The following is a 17,687-nucleotide window of genomic DNA, read 5'->3' as shown; positions in this document are numbered from 1 at the left end:
TGTTGAAAATTTGAATAACAAAAAGTTTTCCCAATTCAATAGGACATTTTTATATAAGCAATTAGATTTTTACAAAACTGTCAGAGACCTAGAGGAATAAAAACGTAATTGTTACAAAAGAAATGAGGTGAAAAGACTAGTGTTGGGATGGTTAACTGAATTGGTGCCTATTTTCCAATGCCAAAAACGATTCTTTTTATTTTTTTTAAATTTATTTTTCTATTGCTAGTACTAATGATAAAATGATCAATATTTATTGATTTTAAACTATCAGTAAAACTAATATGTATAGATCAGGGTTTCACAAACTTCAGGACACCATGAGCAGAGCAGAGGTTTTTCACAGAACACCAATAAGATGATTTTAAAAATAAACATGAAAAACACTAACTAATGATTATCTTTTTCCAGTAAAAAAAGATCAATAATTAAACGTCTGCAGTTATTTAATTTTTTCATATAAAGTATTTGGTCCTCTTTAAGAAAGAGCTTCTGGGACCCTCAGGCTCATTCATGGAGCCCACTTTGGGAAACCTTGGTATAAATCACCCCCACAAATGTATTTTTACTTTTGCAAAAATACATGCACATATTACATGAGTTTTGATGGTAATTCAAAAATTAAAAAAGAAAAGAAAAAAAACCCTCAATAGTTAAATATTTAGAGATTTTAAAAGAATCAGAATCAAGAATTTAGAATAGAATTGGTAAGTGTATCAGAATAGGTAAAAATATTGGAATCGTTTCATTATTAGTTTAGACTTTCTCTTTTTCTCTGCTGAGAATAGTGAATACACTATTATACAGAATATAAAAACTGTATATTTTTATACAACAGTCTTCATGCATGTTTTATTAATGGTAATCAATGATCCATCCAATAAAAAGATCCACCATCCACCAAAATATTCGCCAGCCAAGAAAGCTCCAACCAGCAAATGAAGAATCCCCTGCAGAATGCAACATCATAACTACAAATTCATGAATAATAAAAAGGTTAATTCCATAATTCTATAAACATGTACACTACATGGCTTCTTGAAAATGAGGGTTCATGTCCAGAAGCAAACCACTTGAAATTTTACAGAATTTATGTCCACTCTAGAGAATAGGCACTCTGGTTTGACAGTTTTTATGACCAGAGATGAAACAGCTGATAATTCTCATGTAATTTTAGTATATATCTAACTATGAATGAGAGGATATCTATATAAATCCCAGCAAAAAGGGAGGAGTATGAGTTAGTTGTTCTATTAGTCTAAGAAATTGTTAAGCTACGGATAAAGAGTTGTATATATTTGTGTTTAAAATTATGTTATTTCCAAAATTTATAAAGATAAAATATCATTTGTATTATTTGGATTCTCATCTTGAATGTCATTTGCACATTGTTTTGGTCAATGTAACGTCTGACCTTCTTGAGGTGTATCTTGTCGAACTCGGGAATCTGCATGGAATTTTGAACAGAACCCTTTTATCATTCCATCAGCCAAGAACCCATGGCATAGTGGATAGAGTACTTGACAAAAGTTAGTTGTAAAAGTTACACTATTCTGAGGGTTGACAGTTAAATCCTCAGTGTGGGTGACACTCAAAATACAATTGCGAATTACTTAGGCCTTCCATTTAGTCACGGATGATGAAAAGAGAGCATGCTACCCCGAAATGTGAAAATAATATTAAAAATGAGAAAATTAGTTTGGAGAATCCAAATAGTTATACATCCTTTGTTTGCAGATGGTAAAAAAAAAACATGTTTTACCAGTGTTCACACTTGATATTTATCCGAAAACATTACTAACACATTCATACAAAATCATCAAATTACAAGTTAATTATTTTTACTTATCATTTCTGATGACCTAAAAAAACATAGTTGGCTTTCTATAATATAAATCTCATCTGTCTGTTTAAATGTATGCATGTATGTTGTATGTCTGCCTAAACCTTTCATCAGAGGTGACGGATTTTCATGAGATCGGTATTGTTTTGAAGCTCGACCCTTCGGGCAACAAATATCTAAAAATTGGCTAAAAACATTAATTCCTTCATCCTCAACTGGGCACTTTTCTACAGGGAGGGGTCGCTTTTTCACTGATATTTTTTAAAGTTATCTACCCTTTTCGATTGACTAGCATTTGGCGATGGACGCAACAGCAAAGACGTCACGTTTTTTTTTTTTTTCACATTCTTTTCCTCCTCTGCGTTACGGGTTTGAGCTTGCCTGCCTACTCCCACATTTTTTTTTTTTTTTGTCCACGACACATCTCCAAACACCCAGGCAACTCCGAACACCTAGCCTAGTTTATTATAGAGTGGGAAATTTTTTTTCAAAATTAATTTCAGGTGGTGGTTGTCTGACTTGTTGTTTATTTTCTCATTTCTTAGCACTTGAAATGGTCTCGTCCTGCAGCTAGAAAAGGGCATGTGTTTTATTCGATAACACATACACATGGTTTTTATGGATGGAAGGTGGCTGATATATATTAGAAAATTCATAAGATTTGAAAATATAGAAGAGCAAAATAATTTGTTTAGTTTTTTTTTTCTTAAGTTTTTTTTCTTAAGTTTTTTTTCTTACCTTTCCAGGATTTAATAAATCATTGATTTCTTTTTCCTGAAAGATACAAAAGGAAAGAAATATGTTAAAAAAAAAAGGGTGTGGTGGCTTGGGGGAGGGTAGTTGTATTCTGATCAATCCATAGACAGGAATATTTAGCAATAAACTGCTTGTAAAAATGAAAGGTAAACACATTTAAACTGGTCAGCCTTAAATGACAATGATTTTTATACTACATAATAAATGATATTAACAATGATTATATTATTATATCAGAAACCATACAATTACATTAATATATTAGAAATGATATAATTATATATTAGACATCATACAATTATATTGTTGTATTAGAAATCATACAATTATATTAATATAATAGCAGGACCCAGTAACCGGCATTGCCTGGTAGTAGCCTGCCCTTCCCTCACAAAACGTGAACTACGGTTATTGATGGCCACTGCCATCCCTAAACAATTACAGACACTGGCAGTACTGCTTGAATCTAAGAAAAGCAATTAAAGGAATGTGTAAATCAGTATGAATAAAATTACAAAAAATGGTGCATTAGAATAATAATAGAAAGATTCACAGTCCTAGCTGTTTCCGTTTGTTGTTAAAGTCTTCCTCTTCTTTTCAACTCTTCCACGAATAGTATTAAATTAATTTCCAGTTTTATGTCGTCTTATATTAACATGTAAAAAAAAAAACAATTATGGCTTTTTCACTTCACTTCTTTGAGTATTGTCATGTAAGGAATGGCGTTTGGAATAGATATCCCAAACTCCCCATGTTAAGAACGGCTTTCAGAATAGACACCACCAACCTCGCCATCTTAAGAACAGCATTCGGAATAGACACTGCCAACATTTGCATGTTTAGAACGGCTGTCAGAGTAGACAACCGCCTTTTCTTTGGGGAGGGGGAGGAATAATTCTCCCAAATTTTGCCGTGATAATTGTCAGCATCCTCACCTGTACATGGTGAAAAAAAAGTAATGGGGGTGAGGGTGTTGGTTGTATAGAAGTAGAATTGTTTATCGCGCATGCGTACAAACCTGGCAGCCAGTGATCTCTAAAAGCACTCGTCTCTGCAAAATTAGAATAGGATTTTCTTAATCAGCATAGTTGAGTACTTCTAAAAGTCGTTGTTCTACAGAAAATTGTGGAGGTGGACCTAATGTAAAAATTACCCCCACCCCCACCTATAAAAAAAGTATTTTTCCCAATCCATTGTGCCACTTGTGGGAGAACTATATTTTCCCCGCCTCTAAAACGGACCTTATGTCTATGTCTGTCCTCTACCATTTAATAAATATTCTTTTTATTAGTATTATTGATTTTTGGCAATACTTAACTATTTAAATTATATGAAATCGAGTTTCATTTTGGCAAAACCTCCAAAATAAACTCTCGAGTTATAGAAACTTGAAGGAAAAATAATTACAGACGCACACATACACACACCAAAAAAAAAAAAAGAAAAAAAGCATTGTTTTATTAAAAAAAAAAATCACTCAATTTACAAAAAAAAAGTAAAAATAAAAAACTTAAAGCATTGAACGAATTAAATGAGTGCATCCAAAAAAAAAACTAAAAGTAGCAAATAACCATTTTGTCAAAGGCTAAATAATTTACTCTTCTACCTACCTGGATATTTTGTTCATTGCAGTTTATTTAAATGCTTTTATTTAAATGTTTTTATTAGGTTCAAAAAACAATAACCCTTATTTATATTTTTAACAGAAACATGGAACTGTTCTCTAAGGAAACGTAAAGGATTATTTATTTTATAAATCACCGATTTTTTGGATAATAAATGATGCTAAGTATTTTTTTCTTATTTTCATTGTTGGATTCTTGTATTTTTGTTGTGATTGTGAGGGAAACATGGAACCCTTTTCTGTAATAAAATGCAAGGGATTATTTTAATTTTCAGATAATAAATGATGCTAAATATTTGAATGATTTTCATTGTTGGATACTCCGGTTTTGTTGTTAATTTTTAAACTTAATGTATTCTACGTGATTCTGTCAGTATCGTCCTTTTTCACCAGTGTTATAATGCCTAACAGGGGATATTTGTTTTGATTTTTTTTTTCTGGTTAATAACTGCATTATAATATGCAAATTGCAGGCTGCACATGGCAAAGAATGTAATAAGAAGAAATATGCTGTAAAAGTTTTTTTGTTTTCAAAGGGGGGGGGATATAAACGTGAATTCAAGCGTGCTGAAAGCGAGAAGAACATTTAACTTTTGCTGTAAATAAATAGTAATCCTGAGGAAGTAAGTTTACGGGACAAGTGCCATAAAGTAGTAGCTGTACTAAGATAATAAGAGTGTTTATGTAAATGACCGAGAAATCGGCTGGGTAGTTTGGGTGATGCAGAAATGGAAAAAGAAACGAACGTAAGGTCGTTTATGTATACAACAGAAGTCGGCGGCGTATTTGGAGTGATGCAGAAATGTAATAATAAACGAACATCTAGTAGTAGTACATTCATGTCTAATTACATGTAATAATGTATTTGGCAGTTTATGAAGGGGGATAATTGTATTCTAGAATATGAGAATAGTGAGAGCTCAGGCAATCGGATTGATCGGAATTATGCTGGGGAGACTTCATTATTTAGGTAGCGTAAAATGGAAAGATTATATGGTATGTTCATGTAATAGCCAGTTAAATAATGTAGATGCAATAACCAGTTATAGGCAGCGCAAGCACAAGAGCGTGGGAAAATGTAGAATTTGTCCAGGTGTCAACTGGTAGCAGTAAAGACACTAAGTAATAAGAGAGAAAAATAGGAACTCATTCCTCTATAGATGTTGTGATTGTGATGGTGTTGCTCATTGGATATAATGTAGCATTTTATTATCATGAATGTGGCAAAAATGGTGATCGTAGGCTACATAAGATGTATTAAATTTGTAGGTGGCATCTGTTGTTGAAATCTATGCTACTTTGGTCCAGAGGGAATTTCTACAATCATTTTATTATATAGTAGATTAGAAATCATACAATTATATTAATATATTAGAAATCAAATTAAATCGGAATGTTTTTCTCTAAACCGCAATCTGGTCAGCATTAGAAACATTTCACTATATTCCTGAAGAGGATTTGACTATTGAAGTATTCAGGATAGATTGCAAGTCATGAAGTGAGCAGATGAAGGTTCATCATTTATTACAAAAATTGAGAGCTGCAGAATATAACAAGTTTGTGAACTACATCATCCTGAAACAGACTGAATTGTCCTTTGATGAGGTTATGAAATCTTTGATGGAATTATACTGTCCAAAAACCAGCTTATTTCACAAAAAATAGAAATGTATCAACCTGACCAGCAAAGGCTAAGATTACACCACATTTGCTTCAGTCATAAATAGACACTGTGACAACTTCGGACTATCCTCATTGACAGCTGACAACTTTAAAGTTCTGATTTTCATTCAAGGCTTAGTGTCGACCAAGATGCCAAGCACTAAACAGATTTGAAAAGGAGCCAAATATAACCCTTCAGCAATTGGCAGAGGAAGCAAGACTCCAAAAATATAAAAGAGGCAGGAGTAGCACACATTAGAAAGGTATGAAGTAGCAAAAAAATCTTACTCTCCCAACAGTCAAGAGAAAGCCAAATATAACTTTCTGGAAAAATCTCAAGAGAAGCCAGATTTGCCCCATTACCCATGCAAAAGATGTTGAGAACTTCACTGGCAGAACAACTATCCATACCAGCTCCGGAAATGTGATCTGTGTAGACACAATGGACACAAAGTCTCACATTGTAAACCAAAACGACTGTAGCTATGTAAAAGCAGCAAGGACTCAAGCAGAGGACAAAAGTGTATGGAAGTTCGTTATGGTAAAAATTGGGGACAAGGATGTTAGACTTCAACTTGATAGTGATTCGGATTTGTCCATTATAAACCACCATACTTGGTGAAAAATTGGAAAATCAAGGATGATGAGAACCAAGAAAATTGCTCATTCAGTAACTGGAGAAAGAATAAGATTCAAAGGTGACGTTTCTAAGAGAAAACTTGAGATGTTTGTGTTAAAATACACTAATAACCTTTTTGGTACAGACTGGATCAAAAAATTTGAACTGAAAAGCTGAAAAACTAAAGAACGACCTGAAAGAGTTATTCCACAATGTTTTTTTTTTTTTTTTTTTGATAAACTAGGCAATGTACAAAATTGGAGGCGAAGTTCAAATCACAAGATAATGCCACCCCAGTTTTCAAAAAGAAACAGTATACAGTTTGCCTCTATACAAAAGAGCAATGAAGAACTGCACAGACCCATCAAAACAGGAATTTTGACCACAGTTGACTACAGTAAGTAAGCTGCCCCCATCGTGTATGTAAAGAAAAAATCTAAAGATGTCAGAGCCTGTGCAGAATTCTCGACTGGGTTGAATGCAGCACTAATGGATCATCATTACTCACTATGATAAAGTGTTTACCAAACTAAATGAAGAGAAAATATTCTAAAAAAATAGATCTGAGTGAAGTGTACTTACAAATTCCCATTGAAGATTAAAGCTTGAAACTTTTGTGTATTTTCACTCACAAGAGACTATTTATATTCAATAGGTTAGCTTTTGGAATCAAAGTCGCAATAGCTGTTTTTCAAATATGATGTTGAGCAGCTTTGATTTTTCCATCAGATACTTGGATGATATTCTAATAAAAAGTGAAACTATAGAGCAACATAGAAAACACATTTTTCAGGTATTTGAAAGGATAAATAAATATGGCTTCAGACTTAAAGACACTAAATGTGAATTTTTCCACAACAAATAAAGTACTTAGGGAAGATAAAACAGTAGATGGCCCGATCCAGAAAGGTCGATAGCAGTAAAAAATATACCTGACCCACACAATATAACAACATTGCAAAATCTTTTGGCTTAGCCAACTACTACCAATCCTTCATTCCCAATATGAACACATTGCAAACACTTTTAAACGAACTACTGAGGAAGGACAAGGTTTGGAACTGGACCACAGAATGCAAGATGATGTTTAAAAAGCTGAAAGATGTGTTCATATCAGAACTATTCCTGAATCACTACCACCCAGATTTAGACATTATCGTCACAAGTGATGCAAGCACATATGGAATCAGCGCATGTATCCTGCATAAAATGTCGGAGGGATCTACAAAACCTATAGCACACGCACTGAGAACCCTACTACCTGCAGAAAGGAATTATTCTCAGATTGAGAAAGAATCCTTAAGTATCATTTTCATGGGAACAAGATTCCGCAGATATCTGCATGGATGACACTTCAAATTACAAACGGATCACAAGCTGCTGATCTCTATCTTTGGCTCGAAGAAAGGGTTGCCTACATATACAGCAAACAGACTCCAAAGATGGGGACCAATTCTATTGAATTATGATTTTGATATGAAGTTTCTTCTGTCAAAGAAGTTAGGACATGCAGATGGCCTATCCCGGTTAATACCAAGGAATGATGAACCACTAGAAGATTCGGTAATTGCATCACTACGATCAGAGAAAGATTATAGTTCGATCCTATTCAACACTGTGAAAAACTCCTTGTTAACCTGGATAATATAAGAAAAGAAGTCGAAAGTGACAGAGTCACTTCTGGTTTGGCAATAGCAAAGACATCACTTTTTTTTTTCACGTTCTTTTCCTCCATCGTGGTATGGGTTCGAGCCTGCCTGCCTACTACTACCTTTTTTTGCTCAACACACCTCCAAATACCCAGGCTAGTAATTATAAAATCAGTCATTTTTATTCTTTGCAAGCAATATTATTTTTTGAAAAACTGTCGTTATTGATAGAGTGGGTATATTGTTTTAATTAAAAGTTATTTAATGCTAACCAATTAAAAATAAGAAAACAGTTATTATTACTATAGAAATATGAAAATACTGAACTAACTTTTCTTTGGTTGTCTTGTTCCAAACGTCTCAGCTTTGTTTTTATTGTGGAGTTTTCTTGGTTCAATGTCCCAATTTGCTAAAAGGTAAAAAAAAAAAATGCATTAGAAGCAAATGGTTAAAGATTTTTATACTCTCTTTAAAAGTAGTAATCAAATTGTGAAGATATGAAAAAAAAACCAAAAACCCTCATTTCTTTCATCTTTTACAATTTTCTTTTGCTGTCCTCCTGCTCGTTGTATCCACTCCAATTCTATCGTCTGTAATGCTTACAAGTGTGTGACTCATTTCCTCAGAATGTTTTAGTGTTGATAACAAAGCCACCACAGTTCAAAGCGTTAACAAGAATCTTAATCCAGGTTACTTTCAGCCTAACGACCTCGCTTCGTATTATATAGGAGGTTATAGCCCTTTTTTTTTTTATAGAGGAATATGTATTGGTGAATCCTTACTCAGCCTCATGATATGCCCCACAAAATAAAACGTCTTTTCCTGATTATTTCTGTGTGTTTGGAAGAAATATTTTACAACTAATTTTAAAAAGTGGATTCCAATTTAAGAACTTCATTCCTAACAAAAATTACAATCCTTTTCTGGTGTTATATATATATATATATATATATATATATATATATATATATATATATATATATATATAATGATTTAAATAAAATGTACAGAAATTTCTCAAGAGCTCTTTCGGCTATCATCTCGTCAGGAGAAATCGATAGCATACAAAACAATATTACTAACAAAAATTAAAGAGCACTACGAGGGAATTTGGATGTGCCAGAAATAAAAAAAAAAAAAACGATTAAAAAAAAGATTTAATCTGAAATTGCTGCATTTAAAAGCGACTAAAACCAAAACTTGGCACAACGAGGGGGGAACGGGTCAAAGTTCCCTAAAGAGAAATAACACCGGCATAAAAGTTTTCGAATCGCAATAGAGACAGACTCCAAAATCTTTAAATGATTTTTGGAGTTTGCTCTGTGTAACACCTCGAACCACTCTATTTTATATTTATCAGCACAGCATGGATCGTCAACCAAATGCTGGCCAATAGCAGAGTCCAAGGCTGTGGAAGGAGGAAGACTACCGGATCCTACCTTTCCCTCCCCTGTCTGATTTTAGATGGAACGTACTGGTTTGTACCAGTTAGCAAATGCAAAGATGTTTGCCCGATATAAGCAGCATCGCACTGTCATTTAAATTGATAAACAATATCATTAATTTGGGTGTAAGGCAAGCTATCTTTGCGAAAAGAAGGAAAAGCAGGTCTCGTAGTGTATACCAAACACAAGGAAACAGAGTAGGAGCACTTATAAACGCTTCTCACAATCTGTTTTGACAATTTCATACTCTTATCCCCAATCCACGGTAATTTTAAATGAACCGGGCACTTCACAGGCCCAAACTTTTTAGGGGATTTAAAATCATGATTAATGAGTATACAGCAGTCAAAAGGACAATATCATAGTAATCATTAGAAGTGAAAATTTGGTAAAATTGGATTACTTAAGGGGAAACGGCTTATCAAGAACTTGTTTACGTTGGACTTGAAGACGGCCATATTGTAGTCAGCTGGAAAGCAGATAAACAGAAAAGAGTTCCACAGGTGCAGTTCTAAGAAAGAAGCTTTGTCCATGGAATCTACGTTTAGGTTTAAGCACAGATAAAGAGTGGGGGGAAATTATTGATAGTGTTTTTAGCCAAGCGAGTGTTTTTCGTGAATGTTTGGTGAGGGGGGGGGACTATAGATTGGAGCTCAGACGAGCATTTTCCATAAAAATAATGATAAAACAGAGACAGGCTCACAACATCTCTTCTGTGAGAAAGAGGTTGCAGGGAAAAGAAAAGAGTATCCCCCACTAGGTTACAAAGTCTATTCTGAGAGTAATAACAGTTTCGTAATTTTTTATACAGGGTGAAACGATAAATTTGTCGCCCTAAAGAAAAGACTACAGCTTTATTTTAAAACTTTTATTGAAAAAATTAATTCAGGTAACTTGATTATGACATCTATTCAATGTAACTGCCTTCAGCTTCAAACACTGCCTCGATACAAGTCCGGAACTGGAACAATTGTATGATTTGAGGAATTTCAATTATTTTGGTTAAATATTTGGTTTTCTTTTCTCAGCATGAAGATCTACACAGAACTTTGAGAGATTAGAATCCCAATTCATCTGCTGTAAGTTTCGATTTTTTGTTATACAACTTTTGAAAAGCTAGAACTGTTTACTTAAAATATGCATGCATGCACATATGCAAATGTATACATTCACACATGTACAAAACAGACCATTTTATTTATAAAGAATTCATATTTCTGATGACTACAGGGTAGAACAATAAAGTTGTTACCATAAAGAAAACAACACTACGTAGTTTAAAACTTTTATTGAAAAAAATCAATTCAGGTAACTTTTCCACAAGTGTCGGCGGGAGCTCGACAAGTACTCGGTGGATGGCGACGTTCAGGCTGGCTTTGGTGTTGTGAGAGGTTAGTCTGGTGATGTTCTTGACATATGACTAAGCAAAGTAGTCCAGTGGTTTCAGGTAGGAGGAGGAGAGGGGCCAGTAAAAAAAGGGCACAAAGTTGTAGCATTTCTTCTGAGACCAAGCTTGGGTCTCTTTGGACATGGGCCTGCGCTGTGCTGCTGCCACACCCAGGGTCTGCCAGCAGCCACCTGATTGCACCAGGTGATCACTACACTCTTCAGCACATCCAAGTACACTTTTGTTTTGACTTTCAAGATGATTTCAAAGATGAGAGGTGACATGATGTGGCCGTCACTTGAAACTACACTAAAGATAAATAATTAACTATGGGGTTGTCCGATGCATTTAGCGTTGAAGCGTCCAAATTTACATTTTGAGGGTGATGGCAATGGTCCTGTTGTCATAACTTTGATCGGTAGTGTCGCGGCTTGGCCGCTAACAACAACAACAACAACAGCAGCACAACAGACGACCAGCCACTGACAGCCTCCACCGAAATCAGCAGTAGCAGTAATATCAGCAGCCGTCACGTGATTCCAGAGCCCCGTTTTAGAAAAGAAATTTAAAAAAGACATCTTTTCTACAACAAAAACAAAACAACAAACTTTAATTTCCTGGAAAAACTTTGTGAAATACAAACAACGAACTCCTTCAACATCGACTGTTTGTAAGGAACACATCCGAGAATTAATATTAACTGTTGTTTAGAAACAACTTCCTGCCCACTCCCGGTGACTAGCAATCTCCTGAATATTACGGCGATATTTTTCACCCTCGGCAGCTTGGTCCCGCCAACGGGCCCCCCCCCTCGGGGGTCCGGGCATGACTCACAAAGACCATATGTGGGGGTAACCCCACATATCAGACCTTGGTCACTGAAGGGGCAACCCTTCATACCAACAGTTTCTAATCCAGCCCCCACTTCCCTCCTCTGGGGAGCTGGATCCCCTCTTTCCCTCCTTCTTCCCCCTATCTCCACATTAAAAACGGCCTCCTGCCTAATTTGCTCAGTGGGAAAGCAAATAAATAAAAGCTTGGTCTCGGCAAAGCTCTGCACTTGCTCACGGTTCCCTAACCGTTCGACGCTCGCGCAATTACTGTGACTCCAGTCTCTTCACTGTAGCAGTCCAGGCCACCACCACTACCGTGGCTCCGGTCTCCACACCATAGAAGTCCACCACCACTACCGTGGCTCCGGTCTCCACACCATAGAAGTCCACCACCACTACCGTGGCTCCGGTCTCCACGCCGTAGAAGTCCACCTCATCACCACGACTCCGTTCTCCATGTCGTCCGTACCTGATGAACACTGAACCCTCAGTGTTGCCAATTCGTTCGTCCGTACCTCTCATACACTGACACCTTTCTCAGTGACTGTCCGATCCGAGCGCCCGTCCGTACCTGATGAACAATGAACCCTCAGTGTTGCCAATTCGTCTGTCCATTCCTCTCATAACCTGAGGCTAACACATCAGTACTGTCCCAGTCGGACCCAAGTCGACCAATCACCCGCACCAGTTACCACGCCGACTTCTCCGACGTCATCCCAGCATTCCAGCTTACGGCGAACCGACAAGCATCCCCCTGACGGAATACACCGGCGACGGACCCCGGACCAACGTCGCCCAGTGAGAAAATTCGCATTTTACCACCCTTTTGTTTGCCTAAATAAAAGGCGAGACTTCGTCTTTAAACTAAACTACCCGAGTTTGTCATTCTTCTTTGTTCTGTTGTTTTTTTTCCTTGTCCTTGTGTCTGATGTTTATTTAGTTGCACGGTCAGTTGGCTAACCACCTTCAGGCCTCACTGCAACAAGTGGTGACCCCGACGTGATCTACAGACACAGGCTTGGAAAAACAGTCAGGCAGAGAAGATGGCAGAAAGCACAGAGCCGGAGATTAACCTTTCTGCCCTGCTGGTCCAGTTACCACCTTACAACCCAGTGAACCCTAGGAGTTGGTTCATCCAGCTCGAGGCGATTTTTGCAGCCCGGAGGGTCGTTCGCCAGGACTCGAAGTACGCCTCAGTGGTGCAGGCACTACCTCCATCTATGGTAGGAGAAGTAGAGGACATCCTCCTCAACACACCAGAGCAACTCCCATATACCTGCCTAAAGGAAGCAATCCTCAAGCGAACCGGCCGTTCAGACGAGGATCTCATCAGAGACCTGTTTTCAAATGTGACTCTCGGGTATAGAACCCCATCACAGCTCCTGCGACTGATGAAGAGCCGACTCGGTAACAACAGCATGGCAGAGCCCATTCTCCGCGGTCTCTGGATGGATCGGCTTCCGCAAAACATTACCCAGGTCCTGGCCCTGGTACCCGTCGAGACGCCCCTGGAAATAGTGGCAGACTCGGCCGACAAAGTATACTCACAGGCCCACCAACGGATACATCATGTCGAGAGTGACCCCGGGCACCGCTCACGACGACTGGAAGACGAACTGACTCAACTGCGAGCAGAGCTGAGAGAGCTCAAACTCTCCCTACGCCAGAGACGACGTAGCCCAACACCCCACACCCGGAACCGAAGCCGTACCCGCACCCCAAGCCGAGGACGAAGGAACCTCCCAGGCACATGTTGGTACCACCAATCCTTCGGCGACCGGGCCCGAAAATGCCAACCTCCCTGCAATTACAATAAGGCCTCAGGGAAACGAATAAACCAACAGACAGCGACGACTACTCCTGTCGGGGCACATCCACACAGTCGTCTTTTCTATGTGTGGGACCGTAATAACGGTCTCAAATTCTTAGTGGACACCGGTGCTGCTATCAGTGTTATACCACCCACCAACAGACCCACCCTGAAACCCACCTCCTTTCAACTCCGAGCAGCAAATGGATCAACCATACAAACCTTCGGCAACAAGGAACTTACCCTCAACCTCAGGCGGGACTTCAAATGGTCATTTACATTGGCCGATGTGAAAACACCATTACTTGGTGCCGATTTCTTGGCCCACTACAACCTGTCCGTCCACATGAGGACAAGGACCCTGTCTGACGGCGTGACCTCGATAAAAATCATAGGAACCCCTTCAAGCCTCAACACGATCCACGGTACGCAGCCATCCTGCACCGGTACAAGGACCTAACTCAGCCCATTAAATCTACCGATGCAGGGGAACACCAGACACAACACCACATTAAGACGACCGGACAACCAGCATTTTCCCGACCCAGAAGACTACCTCCACACAAACTAGCTTACGCCAAGAAAGCATTTGAAGAGATGTTGGCGGACAACACCATCCGCCCATCAGACAGCCCATATGCTTCACCACTGCACCTGGTACCCAAACCGAACGGCGAGTTCCGTATATGCGTGGACTATCGGAAACTAAATTCATCCACGGTCCCCGACCGGTACCCCGTTCCTCACATCCATGACTTCGCCACTGGCCTACAGGGAGCTAGAATTTTTTCGAAAATAGACCTGACTAAGGCCTACTATCAGGTCCCAGTGGCTCCGGAGGACATCCCAAAGACAGCAGTGACAACTCCCTTTGGACTTCTTGAGTTTACCAAAATGCCCTTCGGATTACGCAACGCAGCCCAAACATTTCAGAGACTCATAGACGAAGTCTTGCGTGGACTACCTTACGTCTATGCTTACATTGACGACATCCTGGTGGCTAGCAGAGATGCTGACCTCCACGAGAAACATCTGGATGAAGTGTTTCGCTGCCTAGCACATTACGGCCTCCGGATCAACCCAGACAAATGTGAATTCGGAGCACACCACATTGACTTTTTAGGCCATCACACCGATGCTCGTGGAATCACCCCTCTGCCAGAGAAAGTGAAAGCTATCCAGAATTTTCCGGTACCCACATCAATCAAGCAGCTGCGACGTTTCCTGGGGATGATAAATTTTTACCGGAGATTCATCCCAGGATGCTCAAGTCTCCTCACCCCTCTGACGAATATCATACAGAGGAAAAACAAACCCCTCTCTCTGGAAGGCGACCAGCTGAAGTCCTTCCACACAGCAAAAGCATCACTGGCTAACTTCACGAAATTAGAACACCTTGACCAGGACGTCCAAACGCGGATATTCCTCACGACAGACGCTTCAGACACTGGAGTCGGGGCCGTGATAGAACAAGAGATCGATAATCAGTGAAGACCAATCGCATTGTTCTCAGCTAAATTATCGTCGGCCCAGTCGAGGTACAGCACCTTCTCAAAAGAACTCCTGGCAATATACCTTGCCATCAAACACTTCCGGCACCTATTGGAAGGAAGACATTTCACGGTTCTTACAGATCACAAACCGTTAACAACCTGCTTGTCAAACAACTCTGACAAGTATTCGACGCGCGAAATCAGGCATTTGGACTACATTTCGCAGTTCACGTCTGATATCCAATACGTGAAAGGAAGAGACAATGCTGTTGCCGACGCCCTGTCCCGCTCTGACATCAACTCTATAGAAGACGGCCCACTCAGCCAAGAGATGATAGCGATAGCTCAGGGATCCGACACAACCCTCCCTGAGGCCTTAGAAAACACATCTCTGCGACTAAAGGAATTTCCGGCACCGTTCAGCAGTAAGACCTTGTACTGCGACACAAAGTTGAGCAATCCCAGGCCCTACGTACCACCGGCACTGAGGAAACAAATCTTCGACCACTTTCATGGATTATCACACCCCAGCAAACGGGCAACCGTTAAACTTATCGCTGACCGTTTCGTCTGGCCTAACATGAACTTCGATGTCCGGAACTGGGTAGCGACTTGCCTTGAGTGTCAGAAATACAAGGTCCAACGACACACGAAATCTCCACCAGGCACATTCAACAACCCTGACGCACAAAATCTCCACCAGGCACATTCAACAACCCTGACGCACGGTTTAGCCATATTCATGTCGACATCGTCGGACCTCTCCCGATGTGCCAGGATTTTCAATACCTCCTCACCATAGTCGACCGATTCTCCAGATGGCCAGTAGCAGTACCCATCAGTGACACCTCTGCTAACACCGTAGCAAAGACAGTACTGCGAGAATGGATAGCAATCTTCGGCGTACCCAGCATCATTACCACAGACTGAGGTGCGCAGTTCCAATCCTCACTTTTCCAGGGATTTACGCAGATGCTCGGCATTAAACATATAAAAACCACCGCCTATCATCCATGCGCCAACGGTCTCGTCGAACGATTTCATCGAACACTCAAAGTTTCTCTATCTACGAAACACCCCACCAACAACTGGGTAGATGAACTCCCCCTAATACTCCTATCTATCCGGAACTCCCTCAAAGAGGATTTGGAATGTTCACCAGCGGAAATAGTATTTGGCACACCACTCTCTTTGCACGGTCAATTTTTCGATGATACGAAGCTTGACCTCACTGCTACAAACTCCTTCACCCAAGAACTACGCCATAAAATGGCCCAGTTAAAATACTCACCGCCAAGGCAACCCACACAAAACACCCACGTTCCACAACAGCTCCGGGATTGCGAGTTTATCTTCATCCGCAATGACGCGGTCAAGAAGCCCCTGACACCGACATACCAGGGTCCCTTTAGAGTCCAGAAACGCTCGGACAAGCACCTCACCATCGAGCGAGGAAATCGAACGGACACCGTCTCGATCGATAGAGTGAAACCTGCTCGACTAGAGAAGTCAGTACACGAGCCTGAACGCAGCTCAATCCATAGAGATCCCCCACCTGCACCAGAAAGCATCCGGATACAACCCGCTCCACCAGAGCCAGCAGCGGATCGTGAAGCACACACCATTCCACCAAGAAAAACCCGTGTAGGAAGAAAGGTTACCTTCCCAGAAAAATACAAATCCTACATTTACTTTTAATTGATAACGATCAATTATCCAGGGAGGGGGCCTTGTCGCGGCTTGGCCGCTAACAACAAAAACAACAACAACAACAGCAGCACAACAGATGACCAGCCACTGACAGCCTCCGCCGAAATCAGCAGTAGCAGTAATATCAGCAGCCGTCACGTGATTCCAGAGCCCTGTTTTAGAAAAGAAATTTAAAAAAGACATCTTTTCTACAACAAAAACAAAACAACAAACTTTAATTTCCTGGAAAAACTTCGTGAAATATAAACAACGAACTCCTTCAGCATCGACTGTTTGTAAGGAACATATCCGAGAATTAATATTAACTGTTGTTTAGAAACAACTTCCTGCCCACTACCGGTGGCTAGCAATCTCCTGAATATTACGGCGATATTTTTCACCCTCGGCAGCTTGGTCTCGGCAAAGCTCTGCACTTGCTCACGGTTCCCTAACCGTTCGACGCTCGCGCAATTACTGTGACTCCAGTCTCTTCACTGTAGCAGTCCAGGCCACCACCACTACCGTGGCTCCGGTCTCTTCACCGTAGAAGTCCACCACCACTACCGTGGCTCCGGTCTCCACACCATAGAAGTCCACCACCACTACCGTGGCTCCGGTCTCCACGCCGTAAAAGTCCACCACCACTACCGTGGCTCCGGTCTCCACGCCGTAGAAGTCCACCTCATTACCACGACTCCGTTCTCCATGTCGTCCGTACCTGATGAACACTGAACCCTCAGTGTTGCCAATTCGTTCGTCCGTACCTCTAATACACTGACACTTTTCTCAGTGACTGTCCGATCCGAGCGCCCGTCCGTACCTGATGAACACTGAACCCCAGTGTTGCCAATTCGTTCGTCCGTACCTCTCATACACT

The 17,687-nt window shown here is 40.0% G+C and overlaps 1 protein-coding gene across 2 annotated transcripts in view; it reads right to left on the bottom strand.

The window, feature by feature from the left end:
* The window catches only part of LOC145285831 (IQ domain-containing protein E-like), a 101,958-nt gene that overhangs the window by 23,785 nt on the left and 60,486 nt on the right, over positions 1–17,687 (bottom strand). For both annotated transcript variants that reach the window (XR_013869078.1, XM_080134266.1), the window contains exons 4-5: positions 8,485–8,562; positions 2,582–2,617 (exon numbers count right to left, since the gene is read on the bottom strand). Coding sequence is in view for 1 of the 2 variants with exons in the window: in XM_080134266.1 (XP_079990392.1) it covers positions 2,582–2,617; positions 8,485–8,562 (114 nt within the window). In the remaining variant the exon portion in view is untranslated. The remainder of the gene's footprint in view (positions 1–2,581; positions 2,618–8,484; positions 8,563–17,687) is intronic.

This window comes from Euprymna scolopes, chromosome 10, assembly GCF_053919585.1.
Source record: "Euprymna scolopes isolate OS-2025 chromosome 10, ASM5391958v1, whole genome shotgun sequence".
Taxonomy (NCBI): domain Eukaryota; kingdom Metazoa; phylum Mollusca; class Cephalopoda; order Sepiida; family Sepiolidae; genus Euprymna; species Euprymna scolopes.
This window is presented reverse-complemented; position numbering and strand designations above follow the sequence as displayed.